Source organism: Centroberyx affinis, unplaced genomic scaffold (genome assembly GCF_046629955.1).
Source record: "Centroberyx affinis isolate AG114_WGS23_722 - 3 ecotype Tasmania unplaced genomic scaffold, CSIRO-AGI_Caff_v1 ptg000977l_1, whole genome shotgun sequence".
Taxonomy (NCBI): domain Eukaryota; kingdom Metazoa; phylum Chordata; class Actinopteri; order Beryciformes; family Berycidae; genus Centroberyx; species Centroberyx affinis.
This window is the reverse complement of record NW_027279547.1, coordinates 241540-257543: the sequence shown is the minus strand read 5'-3', so window position 1 is coordinate 257543 and position 16004 is coordinate 241540. Positions and strand designations below refer to the sequence as shown.

Below are 16004 nucleotides of genomic sequence, written 5' to 3'. Positions count from 1 at the left end.
ATTGTAGCATCAACCACACCAACCCCCTCTCTCCATCCCCTGAATTGCAAGGAGAGAGCCGGGGCTGCAATTCCCAGCAAACCGACCCACCATTACTGACGCGTGCACCACACAAACACACACACACACACACACACACACATAATGTATGCATTATATATGTATATGGTGGACATTTTCATCTAAAATGCCACACAGCACCATGAGCACATAGATTTTTAACATGGGTGGCCCCGGTGAGAACCAAACGCCTCATTCTGGCAGTGTTGGCGGTGTTACACAGGACCGCTGCATGTGATATGCAAAGAGGCAGGCACACACACTCACTATCCTACTGGAGGCAGAGTATTGCGAATTCCCATCCGAAACAGCATTTCACCGTCTAGGATGAACAGGACCAAACGATGCTGCACCGACGCTGTGCAGGCGTCTGCTCGAATGCAAAATTCTGATCTACGCTGTGCACAATCCTCCAGAACCACTACGTTAGGGGAAATACAGTTTCGGCATTCAAATATGTATTTATTATTGTTACAACCAATTTAACGGCAGTAGCAGCATGCACCGCCACAATGAGCCATACTTACTCGTCGTATTTAATGTGGTAAATTACGTCCTCCTCTCTCTCCTTGGCCTCTCCTCCTGTAGCTGTAGCCGAGCATTTGGCTGTAGAGTCTGTCTGAGAGGTGGAGGCTCCGCTACTGTCCGAGTTTAACACAACATTATTCCTGTTACTGTCCGTGCTTGTGGCGATTTGGCCCTGGTTTTGGGCCTGTCCCGGCTCGGCCTCCAGCTTGCCATTAGTCCTTTTGGGGGGCCGGCCCACCTTGCCCTTGGTGGGGGGGGATATCTGTCCCTTGGGAGCGCGTGTCACATTTTCAATGCAGGCCTCGAACCAGGCACCGATGCTCACGTCTCTGCAGTCCACCAGCTCGTTAATCTGAGGAGAGACACACACACACAAATAACACCTGGTCTCTTTTGATCTTGTGCCGCCTGTTGTTTAATGCTTGTGTGCTACTACAGGCTGATCAAGGACCCTTTGTGGGATCAATAAAGCGTTCATTTATTCATTCGTTTATCAAAGTGTTCATTCATTCTCTCAAATCGGCATGAAAATTCTTTCAACCTAGGGAGCCTGGCTTCCTGATGTCAATCTCCAAAGACTACTGTGCCAAATTAGGTGAAAACAACTATTTTTATGCAGCATTGAAATAAATTCCTTCCCTGGCGCTGGCTGGCTACATATTCCTTTGTCAAACCTGAATCAATGAGACTATCTGTTGAACCCGCAGTAGATGCTTAAAGCTTGTAAAGGCATGTGACCTTGATATCCAGTGAAGTCGAACAATTCCCAAGTCATCTGCTTGGTTATCTATCTGCCTGGCTGCTAGACGGGCTGCTGGCACCACAACAGGTCCAGTCCAACACATATAATCCCCCGACGGGTGCGTTAGCCAGCCAGCAGAGCACAGTAGACACACACACAGATTCAGGGTCTGTGTGTGTGTGAGCGCTGGGTGACTAGACCCTCTTTATAATGTGTGACTTGGCAAGTGCCTGGGTGACTAGGACCGGTTTATAATGTGTGGTTTGGCATGTGGCTTTCTGGCAGGGCAACCCACAAACCCCCTGTGGGTTGGCTGGTCTGACAGGCCATCATGATGATCACAAAGCATGTGTCATTCCTCTGGCCTGGCTTTGTGTGTGTGTGTGTGTGTGTGTGTGTGTGAGAGAGAGAGAGAGCATGTGTGTGTGTGTGTGTCATCACTCCTTGTAAGTAATGCTGCAAAAGGAACGGAAATCAAGGAAATCAAGGTATCAGGGCTATGGATAGACACTTAAGTAGTGAGACTGGAAAGCTGCATGCACATGTGTGTGCACGCACTTATACATACACACACACACACACACACACACTCGCACAGAGCCCAGGTCATTTTGGCTACACTACAGTATCTAAACCCTCTGCGGTGCTCTAGCACAGGGCAGTGAAGAAAAGAAAAGAAAAGAGACTGCTGAGTAAAGAAAATATTACCACAGGGAAACTACAGTCGCACTCAAATGTTTGTGCATTGACTTTTTGTATTTTTGTTATGCTACAAAATAATTTCAAAATGCAACCATTACAGAATGCTCCACTGCATCAAAGAAAATTCAAGAGACACATAAAAAGGTATAAAAATGTAACTAAGAAAAATCTAGTGTGCAAAAGCATGCACCCTCCTTGTTTCATTTGAGCTAAATTCTGCCACTGACAAATATTTTCCCAACATTTAATGTCACTCATTACTTGGACTTGATATTTAGGTTGTGGTGCAGGGGTTTTGAAGAAGCCTTTTTATATCTGCCAATTTTTATATTGGCCTCTTCCATTTTATTGATTCATCTCGTATTCTGTTTTACTTTCTAGCGCCCATGAACAGGCCTTTTTATGACTGCCAATTCTTATAATATAAACTTGCATCTACTTTCGTTTTATTTATTCACCTGTACTTTGCACTACTTTTTGCCTTTCCTTATGTAACACTTTGTAATTTTTTTTAATACTTCGCAACATTTGTTCAAGGGCCTTATGAATAAAGTTTGTTGTTGTTTTTATTTAGAATAGTTCGGTTCATAACTTGGTAGTGAGACCACAGTTTGGTATGTTTTTGGTACAAAGGGGAAAATGTGTTAATTCTTGACAAAATATACATGAATTTTCATTATTCATTAATGCATGGTCTTTTCATACTTATTCCTATGCAGTGTCATGGGGGGCTGGGGCCCATCCCAGCATGCATTGGGTGGAAGGCAGGGAAACACCCTGGACAGGTTGTCAGTCCATCATAGGGCGAACACACAGACAAACACAGACAAACACAGACAAACACACTCTCATTCACACCTATAGGCAACTTAGAGTCTCCAATCCACCTGACCTGCATGGCTTTGGACTGTTGGAGGAAACCAAGGCAAACACAGGGAGAACATGCAAACTCTACATAGAAAGGACCGAAGCCAAAATTCAAACCCAGGACCTTCTTGCTGTGAGGTGAGAGACCTAAACACAGAGCCACCATGCTGCACATTTTCCACTTCCAAATCTGAGAGAGAAATGCACAATACTCTCTTGCAGTAGAAAAATAGAAATCTGTTTGTTTTAGTTATAACAGCATGATATTTCGGTCTCTCAACCTTCACATAACCTTCACTTAGCAAATCCAAAATCATTTCTAAAAAAAACACTTGAATACAAGAAACCTTACAAGAGAGCCCATTTTCAATAGATATGGTTATATAACTATAACCTACAATGCACAGTTGAATCTTCAGCAGCCTGCAGCTAACTATGATCAGTGAAAGACGCTTGTTTTTATGTGGAATCCATTTCTAAATGTGACACCTGATATATAATTCAGTGTTCTCAGTACCACAAATTTCAAATTACCGATGGAAGAGTAAAGCTTTTTCCTCACTGGGCTTTAGACACAACTACCGGAGGAGAACCTGGTGACTTTTCTTCCTGTTCTGGTGATTATAAAGTCCAGGTTAGGATTTCATGCAGCTGTGAGAAGCCAAGAAGGACAGCATTAACGTATGACACTATCTACTACTAGCTGCACTCAACTAACTTATCATACAGCTTCCAAAACTGAATAGAAAATAGAAATCTGAGCACTTAACTTCAACCTAAAGGTAAAGTTTGAGTACCATGACATAAAACTGTGACCAGCAGCTAGTATACATCTCTCCATCCCAAACATTTCAAAAAATGTTGTGCTGCTTTTCATTTATATTCATCCCAAACTGACACTGACATGAGTGACGGCTTGTCAGAGTGACGGCTTGTCTATTGATCCACAAGTCTCACTGAGATGTCTGATCGTTTATATCTGTTGATCCCAAAGTTGCACTGACAGGAGTGACGGCTCATCGGACTCGGGATAGTTCTGTGTTGATTAGATGTCAATTGTGCTCCTGTCCTTTTCCTATTTGGTTGTTTTTTTATTGTCTTTATCTATTGATCCCAAAGTTGCACTGACCAGAGTGATGGCTCATCAGACTCGGGACAGAGTGTCATATTGATTGGTGATGTCATTTTTTTGCCCTTTCCTGAATGGCTGTTTTTGATTGTGTTTATCTATTGATTCTGAAACTACATTGTGATGTGTGACTGCTCATTGGAGAGGGAGAGTTGTCAGTTGTGGTGTGATTTAAGACCCTCCCCTTTCCTGATTGGCTGTTTGATTATCACGTTATTAGCACACATCAAAACAGCAATGCAGGGGAGGTGCAGTTGGTTTCATTGAGCCAAATAGGTCGCAGCTTGTCACAAATTACATGCTTGTTTTTTCATTAGCTCTCAATAATAGTTTCATTAATAAATTATTTTGTACCACAACAAAATATACAAAAGATAAATGCCGCATGGTCGTAGGCTAGAATGCCTTTCATTAAAGAAACCAATCAATTAAAGTAATGTTTTACGCATTTCACGCATTCAAAGACAGTGTGGACAATTTCAGACCTTTGTATGAACTTGTGTTGGGTCCATCATTGTGCATGAACCTTTTAAAAACACAGGGAAAATTTCCCAGTTCCCAAAATGTTATTGCCCCGCCCCCATCTCACCTTGTACATCCCGATTCCCGGGTCGGTTAGTGCGTTTCGGCTGGACGTGGATGGCTGGATGTCCTGTGCTGGGCTGGAGGACTTGGACCCATTTTTGGTACTGGTCAGGTTACTGGTAGCGTTGGGGTCCGGCTTGGCTACATTACTGGTGCTGGTAGTGATGCTGCTGGTCTTGTTGTTGACTGCGATGTTGTCATTTGTATTGGTCGGACTAGCCATAGCAGCGGGTGAGGCCGGCTCCGGGGAGTTCTGGCCTGCAGGCCCGGAGCCGGGGGGCGGAGCCGAACTACAGGCTACACCCGCAGAGTCCTTGGGCACGGGGCTGTCAGGAGGGTCGGTCTGAGAGCGGATCAGCAGCTGGACAATGTCGTTGAGGCCCACATTGTAGTCAAACAGTGTCTGGCCATCTTCCATCTGAAACAAAAGACACAAACACACATGAATGGTCATGAACATACAGATGCACAGACACAGCAACGTACGCAGCTTCACTCACTCAAATACAGTCTATTTGGGCATCAACATGCCCAAATAGACTGTATTTGAACACAAGCACATTTGCACACAAAGATATTCTTTTCAAATTTTGTCCCCGATTTCTTTCCTGATGGACACCCGGGTGTTACCAAATGAATACCATCGCACTGCGGAGCGCCCTCAGACAAACACGCTAGGCTGCTTGTCAAGGACAAACAAAGAGCACATTAGACAGAGACAACATGCCACTGTTGAGCTCAGTGAGAGAAAACCACCATGTGTTGTTACTGCACTGAGCGGCATCAGGAGAACACAGCACTTGACTGAACCTCCACACCTGTAAATACACCAGTGGTGTTGAAGCATGCTGTTTGAAAGCGTCAACAACATTTGTTCTCCATTCTCAAATACGTCTATGTGCAGCTAGTGATTAAATACATTTAACTACAGATCAAAGTGGACCACTGAACTGATTAAGCCTATTCCAAATAAAAGGCAAGAAAACTGGAGCAGTAGCCATCTATGGCCGTTAAGCTGCTACTTGACAATACTAATTAGTCACGTTATGGTTTATTTACCTATCAAATTTTAGAGCAATGGATGGTGAACTGCACCTCCACTCACCATCCACTCTGTTTTTCTCCAAAAAAAGAAAAAAAAAGAAATGAATGAGCGAATTAAAGTGATAGGGAAGGAGATGTGGCTGGGGGTAAAAAAAAAAAAAGAAATGACTGGGTTGCTATGGCAACCAATAAAGAGCAGCCCCCCCTCATGAACCTGAATCATATACACAATCTTTGTCTACACCAACCCACCACCACCATCACACCTCAACCCCGTCTCTGTGGTTTTCTGGTGGAAAGGCATATGGGTGTCAGAAAATGGCTTCGCTCAAAAAAACATAAGCTCTTTAAAAACCGAGAGGGCCGATTAGAAACACTATTTTTTTACTTCCTTGTACACTACCGCTTTAGAAATGGAGCTTATGGCGGACACGCCAACTCATTACAGACATCAGCTATTCATTTCAGTCCTCAACCCCACAAGCCCATTGTGCTGCGGAGACAAGCATGGCCGCCACTCTCTCGCTCCCCTTCTCTTCTTCGTTATTAGAGAGCGAGGAGGAGAGCGGCTAGAGGCATCGCAGTAGAGTGAGCGCAATTTCCCCATCCCTCCCCATTTTTAATAGTCTCATGAAATTTAGATCAGAGGAGCAGTGGTGCAAATACAGCCATACAGTGGTTGCTATACTCACCTGCCTGTCTGTCTGGCTGACTGTGGCAGTCTATCTCAGCGTTTGTCTGTCTGTCTCTCTGCCTGACTATGATCGGTCTTTGAGTCAGTCTCACTCACTGTCTATCTCCCTCTGTCTGTCTGTCTGTCTGTCTGCGACCGCTTGGTCCTGTAGGGCTGCATTAGGAAAGACGGGCAGACCATCAGAGACAGACAGACAGACAGACAAATAGCGAGCATCCTGCACAGAGAATAAGATAGTTGGCAGGATCGGCAGCAGGCAGGCTTGCTGTTAAGAAGTATTGGGTAGATGGACAAAGAGAATCAGGCAGACAGACAATAAATCAGTCATCCGGAGTGTCAGAGCAACATATTTCATGCCCCCATATCAAACCTCATAAACCATATCTGAGCTTCCCTGGCTCTCCACGGCAACTTCATCACGATCAGTATTTCAGCCCTGAAATAAGCAATCAGCTTCTCACCGCGATGTTTTACAGCCCCGGCATCAGTAATAACCAGCCGAATGATATTCAAAACAAGGGGCCGTCGTCTGCACAGGTAATGTTATGGAAATGTCTGGAATATTTTTTTGAGGTCGGAGTGTCTTGTAGAGAAATACTGCCGTGTGGATTATCTGTAGTGTGTAGGACAGCATGACATCATCAGGAAGAGTTCACTACAAAGGATATGGCATTTTCTCCTTCACCATAAATGATGCAGTATAATAAAAATAACACTGCCTCTGGTATCTTCATTATATGACGGTGAAATGTTCATTACAATCAGTGTTCCAGTAAGAAACATTTCAACACGGTAACACATCATCACAAATGCTTTACACCGACTGGAGACACTTGACTGGAAAAATTCTCAGCGGCATTGACAAAATACAGTCAAACATCTTTGGCATGGCAACGGTCTGTATGCGTGTGTGTGCGTGTGCATGTGTGTGTGTGTATCACATCGTTCAGTAGAACAAAATTAACACCTCTCCACAAAGCTAATTTCTCTGTGGCATTTAAACAGATAGTCTCTCAAAGACTAATTTCTTATCATAACAGACACCAAAGTACAAAGTAAAAAAGACAACCCCGAACAAAGAAAACAGAGAGAGCTGTGGCTGCCTAGACGCCATAAAAACATTCAACAGCTAGGGCCAGACAAATATTATCAGATCATCAATGTATAATTCAAACTGCCTTACATCAGCCGATATAAGTATATTTTCAATGTTTTTGTATTTAAGATAGATCCACAGCCAATAATAACCATTGTAGTGTAAACATTGGGGCTAATTTAATATTGCATTACTTTGCCAATATTGTATCAATATGTTGGCACCTAGCACTGTATTCTAAGGCTTTTAAAGAGATATCAAGCTGATCCAAGCTGCATGGACAACACCTGCAAAACACGATCAAATACATTATGCCAAATAAATAGGCTGAATAATGAAATAGAAATCATTGTATTTTAGTGACTATTTGTCTGTGGTAAAAGAGGTTTAAAGGTGTGAATCCCAAGCCACACCAACACTGCTGGTGGAGAGATTGTGCTGCTGCTCCCTAAACAAAGAATTTGGAGATTTCATAGCAGGGCAGAAAATGCCCTCTTTGCTCAATCAGGCCATCCAACCCCCAACTCCTCCATCCCCAGCCCCAATTCTTCTTCGTCCCCCTCTCCGCCCACCGCCCGCCTTAGCGAAGAGCGAGAGCGAAAGAAGAAATAGGTCACATTTCCAAAAACAATGACACGGGGTGTGCCTGTATGCCTGCCATCTACCGAGCCTCCATCTTTTATCTCTTAATTTATCCATAATTCTGCACACACATCCGCTCTTTTTCAACACATTCCACTCCTAATTAGCAGCAATTACCAGTACAGGTGGCAACGGGTGCTTGTTTTGTGTGTCCGTTGGGTGCTCTCCTCACAGAGTGACTCTTGTTCCAAGCTTTTAACCGTTGTGTTAAGAAGAAAAAATTGAAAGCCGTTTTTAACAAGCTAGAGGTCAGTTTAGTTGATTTTGCCCTCTTGTCCTAATTTCTGGCCCTGGAAAGTTAAATAGCTATGCCTCACCTCTCGTACTGTGCCATGCATGTCTTCCAAGCCAGGTTAGACAATATTCCTCTAATTGGTAATGAGGCATCAAGACATGTTTTTCAAAAAACAAGTGAAAGGCAATGGCACCTCAATTTGCCTTTTAGTTTTACTAAACTGTTTTGGAATTCCATGCAATTCAAAACAATAAAACTTAAGTCTAAGATAAGCACAAGAACAATGGGGCCAACTAATAATGTCAGGCTGCAATACATCTAACATACAGTAATGCAATTCCCATTCCAATAGTAGCCTGACACAAAAAGTAACATGACGCCTTTGTCCATATGCCTAAAAATGTTTAAACCCCATTTACCATAGGTGGGGTTCCTAGGTTTAATGTAAAATTGGATAGAGATCAGAGATATACCATTACTGATACATCAGTGAAAGGCCAATATTGGAGACTAATGTTAGTGCACCAGTGTACTGTATGTGTCTGGACCTTTTTGATAGTACTTAACTTCAACATAAAAAGGTTCATTGTCTGCCAACCTGTCTGAGATACAGAGGTGGTAGATTTCACTACCCTTCATAATATAAAATTGGTCTCATATTTTTACTGTGCCTATCTATGCTTTTAAACAAGTAGGTGGTGGATGAGGACTATAATGCACCAGGGGGTTGCTGGATGTTTTCGGCCTAAAGTCCTGAGACGGTGCAGCAAGAACGCTTTCCCCAACCTCTGCTGCAAATCCATACCTGCCAGTATCGACACCTGAAAATAAGCTGCATTTTCCAGCACAAAACGCCCCCATCCCAACAGACAAAGCCACAGACCACACACACGCACACAGCTATTTTCATTTCTCTGCTCTGTCGTGTTTTCTGGCAGTCCAGCAGCTCAGTGAATCTAATTGCCAACTTTCTCTTGTAGATCACATCTGATTCTGCTTTTTAAAACTTATGCCAAACCGAAATTAGCATAAAGATGAACAATTCTCAATTCATTCAGCAGTATTTTCTGCATGTCTTGTTTTACCATATTGTTTTTTTAGTTGGAACACGCAAGGCATGCCCAACCAGCACAAACAACTGCTGCAAAGATCCTAATTAACTACAAATGGGAATTTCTCTGAAATATGCAAGATTAACAGGGGAAATAGCGTCCTGTCAGCACAAAAAGAGAAAAAGCCAACATGAGGAACAAACCCGAGAAACATGGCAGAATTAGCAGGTATGACAGCCAGGGCGGACCTTTGGTATTCTGCCCCGCCGCGGCTGGAAAATGGTAGGGGAAACCCTAGTGTGCACACTTCAGGTATAAGAGCTGGCAGTTAAGAGGCAGGATATCTGACCACTAAATAAGCTAAAGCTTCTCCGAGTAGGAGTGGTAAAACCCTGAAAATGTGTGGGAGTGCTAGAAACCCTGCAATTGTACTCCAGGTCAGTGCCTCCCTCAGTCAAACAGGTTCAGTTCCCTGCTTAGGCCAGCCTCCCGCTTGAAGAAGGGTGTGACTGTGTACATGCATGGCTGCAGCCAACTCAGCTTCCCCTGAAAAATCCCTAGGAAAGCATACAGCTCAACAACATGCAATGAAGCCCACCTATTGAGAAGCCATAACATCAATCCATGTATAATCAAATTGTAACGATTTCTAGGCAACTGTCTGAGTATAATGGGGCTTGTCAGTAGTGTTTTGCTACAGCCCAACATTAGGCAACAGCTAACACTGGAAAACAGCCCAACTATTCAAACACGTTGCTCCCTTCGTAAAAACAACCTATAGACTTTGTAACTCAAGTAGAAGTGACTTATGGCCTCATGCTTAAGGCACACAACACAATTACAAGCTGAGCCTTGAACCACCTAATGAACAGGGAAAACAATTTTGAAAACTTGCAAATTAGAAGGCTAGAAGTGAGAGTGGGCGTTGAGCAGAAAGGCTGCATGGACAGTGGACTGTGTGTGTGTGTGCGTGTGTGAGAGCCGGCTGGTGAATGTGAGTGACATGAGATGGTGTTCAAAATGAAACAGAAAGAAAACGAGGAATGCACAGACAAGTAAAGATCCTTAAAAAAACACACCAATACAAAGTTGTGTGGCTGTTGGCTCGAGACCCTTCAGACTCAAGGGCAAACATGACTTTGGACGAGAGAGGCAGCATGCACAGTGAGCTGGAGGGAAAAACAAGACGCCATTTTGAAAAGGAATTAGACCGAGTTATTCTGCCACAAGTCTAAATCCTGACAGAGTGAGGACACCACTGTGTGCGTGTAAGGACGCTAGCTAATGTACGCTGCGTGTCAATGGCTCATTCCATACATTACTTAACACATGGAAATCCCCTAATCGACCCAACCCACTTATTTTCCTCTTCCGAGATGAAGGAAGCACAGGATTTACTACATGGGCCTAGCCTATGCATACTCAGCAGTATTAACCTAGTGGGACACCTCTTATGGCTACGTGCTGGCCATGACAATTCTTAAGCATAACAGCTGATACACTGTTTATTTATCAGCTTGTGTATAAATCAGTTTATGTATGTGTTTTATGTACACCATGGGTATATATCCAGTGAATTCAGTGAGTGCCTGGGACATGTGATGAAGTTTTTCCATTGTACTTTTAATAAGGCCAACTTGAATTTAACTACACAACGTCAACTGCTGTTGGCTGAAAACCTCGACTTTTCAAGAACTGAAGAAAAACAGCCATGTTTTGTACTTGATGACCATGCAGTATTTAAGCTATACAATAGGTTTTGAGTTGGTTTTGTTGGTTCCAGGATGATCAAAATTCCTCACAACTGTATATATAAAAAAATGACATATAAAAGTAGCAACACACAACATCAGCAATAAGAAAATGCCCATTTAGCTTTAAAATGAAAGCAATTCCCACCTATGGAAAATGCATCCAAGGGAACTGTTGTGACAGTTGTAACGTAACATAACTATGCATCTCTCTCCTCTTTTCTAAAGTTATATTTGGTTTTTAATGTCACAAGCATTTCCCTAATCCTCTTATACAATACTCAGTAGATTCAAGCATCTGTAATTTTGCAAGCTTATACAGACTTTACCAGGCCAACGTCCGTTTTTGAGGACAAGCGCCTACAGATTTTCCTATTGAAACGACCATCACCTGTTAACTAACACCACACCATTAATAAGCCACAGCATTCCAGGCAGTGGAGTCTTTCCTCCAGCATGCAAAAGCTATTTTCCTCTCCATCTTTCAGCATATAGTGTATTCATCCTTTAGCTGAACAGCACATAAGGCGAAAAAAAAAATCAACCCATCATGGCCTATTTACATGCCTCACAATCCTGTTTCTGTTAGACTTCATTATCTTTTAATTACACAACAGGAAGTAGGTTAGACAATTAAAACAGGCAGGAAACCAGTTATAACTGCAGGAACTCCTTAGGCTGTAACATCCATATGACATATGACAGAAGGAAAGCGTGATTAAATGTAAACAACGTGAGAACAACAGATCATGTGGACTATTTACGTCCTGGAGGCCTGTCTGGCAGTCTGAGTCATATTGCTTTATATTCACTTTGTAATGCTACACAAATTGCTAAAGCAATCACCTGCCCCAGCCTCCTCCTTGCATTAGGCATCTTCTGCTTATTAGTGAGATTAACGGCTGGTAGGATGAAGGCTCTCGCTTGCTCATGCACGTTAGCATGAATACAGTAGGTGGGCCTCTCTCTCTCCCTCTCTCCCTCACACGTGTGGCCATCACAGGCCAGCAGTTTACTGCTTTCACACCATTGTCTCCCCAAACTGCTGGCATTTTAGTGACATTAAACTTGGTTCAACCCCTGTGTGGGAGGGACAAAGAGTACACTAACATCTGTTCACGGTAATATGAATCATGGCATTTCCAACACAACATGTTCAAACAGTGTGGGGAATTGCCATGCCAATACGCCAGCGGATAACAAAGCTAGACTGGTCTCAAAACAACAAAAAATGTATGGTTTCAGCCTCATTTTGGTCTTGGCCAAATTATTCTGGTCTCTGCATTGGTTTCAAATTTCCTCCCAAGGATAAAGTGACATTGTAGCACTGGCCCAAACACATTTTTCCTCTGCACTGTTGGTGTTTTATGCTGCTTCGAGTGTGCAGACAATATTATACATCCTCAGTGATATGTGTATGCACTTGTAGGATATTATTAATGTTGAAACTGTGATAGATTTCCACTGTTCTGATTGGCAAAAAGAAAACCAGTTATCATACCTTCATACTGAAAACAATGCTGGTTGACATACTAAACTAACTTAGTAGAGGGTTATGCCTATAAGTCCTGTGCATGTCAACCATCTGCCTGGACCTGTAAGGAATATTTACACTGTACTAAATCGATAGGCCACTCATTAATCAAATATAACCCAAGGTAGGCATCTTACAGTAGATTACAGTAGATAGCCCTCTGCACACTGTACAATAGAGACGAGAGGGCAGCAGCGCGCGGGTGTAAACAGAACTCCACTTGCTGCTTAGATGGCAGGGCACGTGGAGCCACGCGTCTCCTCCTCCCTCAAATTATCATTAACATCATCACAACAAAACACATGCACAGACATGATGGCTCACGAAAGGGATTACGGTGCTTTACAGCCATGTGTGCGACACGTTTTAAAAAAAAAAAAAAAAAAAAAAAAAAGGCCTTCAGCAATGCATTATGTGAGCTGCACAACAACACGGGCTACCATGCAAAATAGGCTGTCGTTAAATTAATTAGAGAAACACACATCGATGAGCAATCTCACGAAATGCAGGGTTGTGTGCATCGGCTGCTTCATATGTGGAAATAGCGGCTGCGTTCTGACATAGAGGGCGATGTTCTGTTCTCTCGGCAATGTAAACAAACATGTCTACGACTTTCAGACATTGTTGCATGCGGGTCTACTCAGCTGCAACACTGTAACATGTATCGCCCGCCGACACATCCGTGCAATATCGTCGTTTTTTGGGGGGGGACTGGCACACGGCGTCCCCGGGCTAACGTTCTTGCGCAAGAACTATTGGCGAATTCCTATCAAAACAGGAAGCTCGGGTCCGAAACGGCTAGCAGACCACTGGGCACTCCAGCACCAAATCCTGCAAAGCATTAAAACCGACTGTTGCACGACCCGATGACACAAAATAGCTTTTTTACCTGCTTCCCCCGATAGAATAGCCGCTGCTGCTCTGGGTTTACATTGAAGATCTCCTGTATTTTCAACCGTAGAGACTCAATTTTAGTCAATCTAGAAAGATCCTCAATGGTTCGCGTCTCCTTCCCGTCTATAGTACGAATCTGAATCCACATCGTTGCACCGCCCTGTTCCGTCCGAAATAAATAACAGAAAATGTATTCTGAAACAAACACGAGGTTGTTTTTGGGGGGGGGAAGGGAGATAAAGCTGAAAAATGTTCAGTGCTCCATTGCGTTTTCCTCTGCAGGGGTAGAATGGTTCACGCAGGAGGTGTCTCACATGGGGTCGCGGCGCCAAGCAAATCTCGCGAAATAACATTTAAGCGAGTACAATTTGCAATTAAAGGCACAGTTCTCCTTTTAGCGCGTGCAAAAAGACGAACCGAATTGTATCATAGCAGTGGATCTGAAAACACGTTGGGGGCAAGACTGCTTAGTGTATGCCTCAACTCGCGCAATAAGTGTGTAATGACATTGTAGGCTATTAATGTTACAGTGTGGTTATTGTTTTGCTTTTTTCCCTCCCACGTTTCCTGGATGAAATGTTATATAATAGCCTACTACAATATTCCTATAGGGACTTATTGCGGGTCTGTGGTACTCAATAGTGAGTTTATAATGACCTTATTGTGTATATCTGGTATGGTATCACAAGAGACTAACTATTAATAGACTATAATAGACACGTCGTTTTTTTCTGCCCAAACAATAGAGGAAACTGTTGCGCCTTTATCAGGTTCTTCACTTCAGTTGGCAGCAGGTGCATCACTTCCAATGAGAGGAAACAGCCACACAATCCTCATTCATCTTGTAGTCTAATCTACAACTTTAATACCTCATTGCGAGTTTATTACAGTGTTTCGATCAGGAAAAAATATTTCATTAGATGCTATATCACATTGTTATCGTGGTGGTAACAACGTAATGAATAGTGATAACTTTAAAATGTTTTCAAATTCACAATAGTCAATGGTTGATTAATGTCATCCATGTGCAGTGCCCAATGTAGTACTAGCCTACATCAAAACCGGGGCGATTTATGAGTTGAAGTCAGTGAGCACCAACCGCCTCATTAACATAACAAAAGTGTCATACTGGAAATTGCATAACAGATACTTCCTGACCTCAGGTCTGATTGAGTTGTGTTCAAAACCGTTGTAAAATACCCGATAAACGCACACCTGTATCCACAGTAGTAGTTCACTGAAAACCCCATTAGCTACTGTCCAAGGAAAATTTGGCGGAATAATTATTTCATCATTATGTATCAAAAAGAAAAATCCCTTTGCGTCGTGCCTGACAATGCCTCTTAGCTGCGCTAAAATCACTGTAAAGTACAGGCCTCCCGTGGCTTATTGCTTAATTAACATTTGTCCCAGCTGGAGACATCCTCGACGTGCCATTGGCAACTCTGTAACCATCAGTGTTAGAGAATAAAAAATTAATTCGCTCTCCACATGTGTAGATGTTTTCACTGCTCTGTCTTTAACAACAGGACAGGGGCAATGTGATTTAAAATATTTGACGGTTATCATTAAGCGTGCCACATGTTTTATATTTTCTTGAGGACTCTATATTTTCATATATTAGTCTGATGCAACTGATTAAAGACTTATTATCTTAACAGATGGTAAACATCTCCAATCCCTGAACCACCATCGCCCTCCACCTATACAGTACATAGGTCTACTACCCAAATCACACAAGAAGGCCAACCACAATATTCCCTACCCATGTACTCATGTCATATCTGTTACATTAGTGACTAGCGACATCTAGTGGCTAAAAGTGGGACAGGCGTGTATTCCGTTCACACGCCACATGGGACAGAAGCATCGCCTTAACTCGTTGATAGATGTCATTTAGCGCACAAGTTATGAATGGGCGATTAAATCGTCTAATGTTGCCTCACTGTTGTGCACAGCAGCATCGATGTAGTCTGCAAAGATTTTAAATTGCGTGACATCTGTCTCATTCCAGATGCTCCTTTTGAAGTGACACTGACAATGTGCCACAAACCACTGTAGGTTTAAGACAGTGCTACCATTAGTGCTGTGTGTAAAGTGACAGCGTTATGAAACCAAAATACAATCTTTCTGTGACACGCGACTACGTCAGTTTGCGCACATTTGCATCGGGCTCACGCAGGGTGGAAGTGGATAACGTTCCAAGTATTCTTCAAGCAAGCTAGAGTAGTCGGCTACTGTCTATTTGTAAACCCCACAGTGCTCGGAAAATATGTGTCACACGGCGCAGTTTTGTCTCAAAAGTGACAATAGCAATGTTTACTTGTTGTAAAGTAGCTGTCAACTAGCTAAGGCTAACTGGTTAGCCAGACGGCCAGTGATGATGAGCTGAAATCTGTTGTCGGACAATCAGCTATTTTGGCTAACGTTTCTTTAGCCAACTTGCTGT

General features: G+C 43.0%; 1 protein-coding gene across 1 annotated transcript in view; it reads right to left on the bottom strand.

The window, feature by feature from the left end:
- The window catches only part of LOC139646337 (E3 ubiquitin-protein ligase UHRF2-like), a 31902-nt gene extending 18187 nt beyond the window's left edge, over positions 1–13715 (bottom strand). Inside the window, 5 exon segments of the mRNA XM_071522348.1 lie at positions 588–628; positions 719–940; positions 4618–4680; positions 4876–5031; positions 13551–13715. Of these exon segments, the coding sequence (XP_071378449.1) occupies positions 588–628; positions 719–940; positions 4618–4680; positions 4876–5031; positions 13551–13703 (635 nt within the window). The 5' untranslated portion in view covers positions 13704–13715.
- Positions 13716–16004: the final 2289 nt, after the last annotated feature.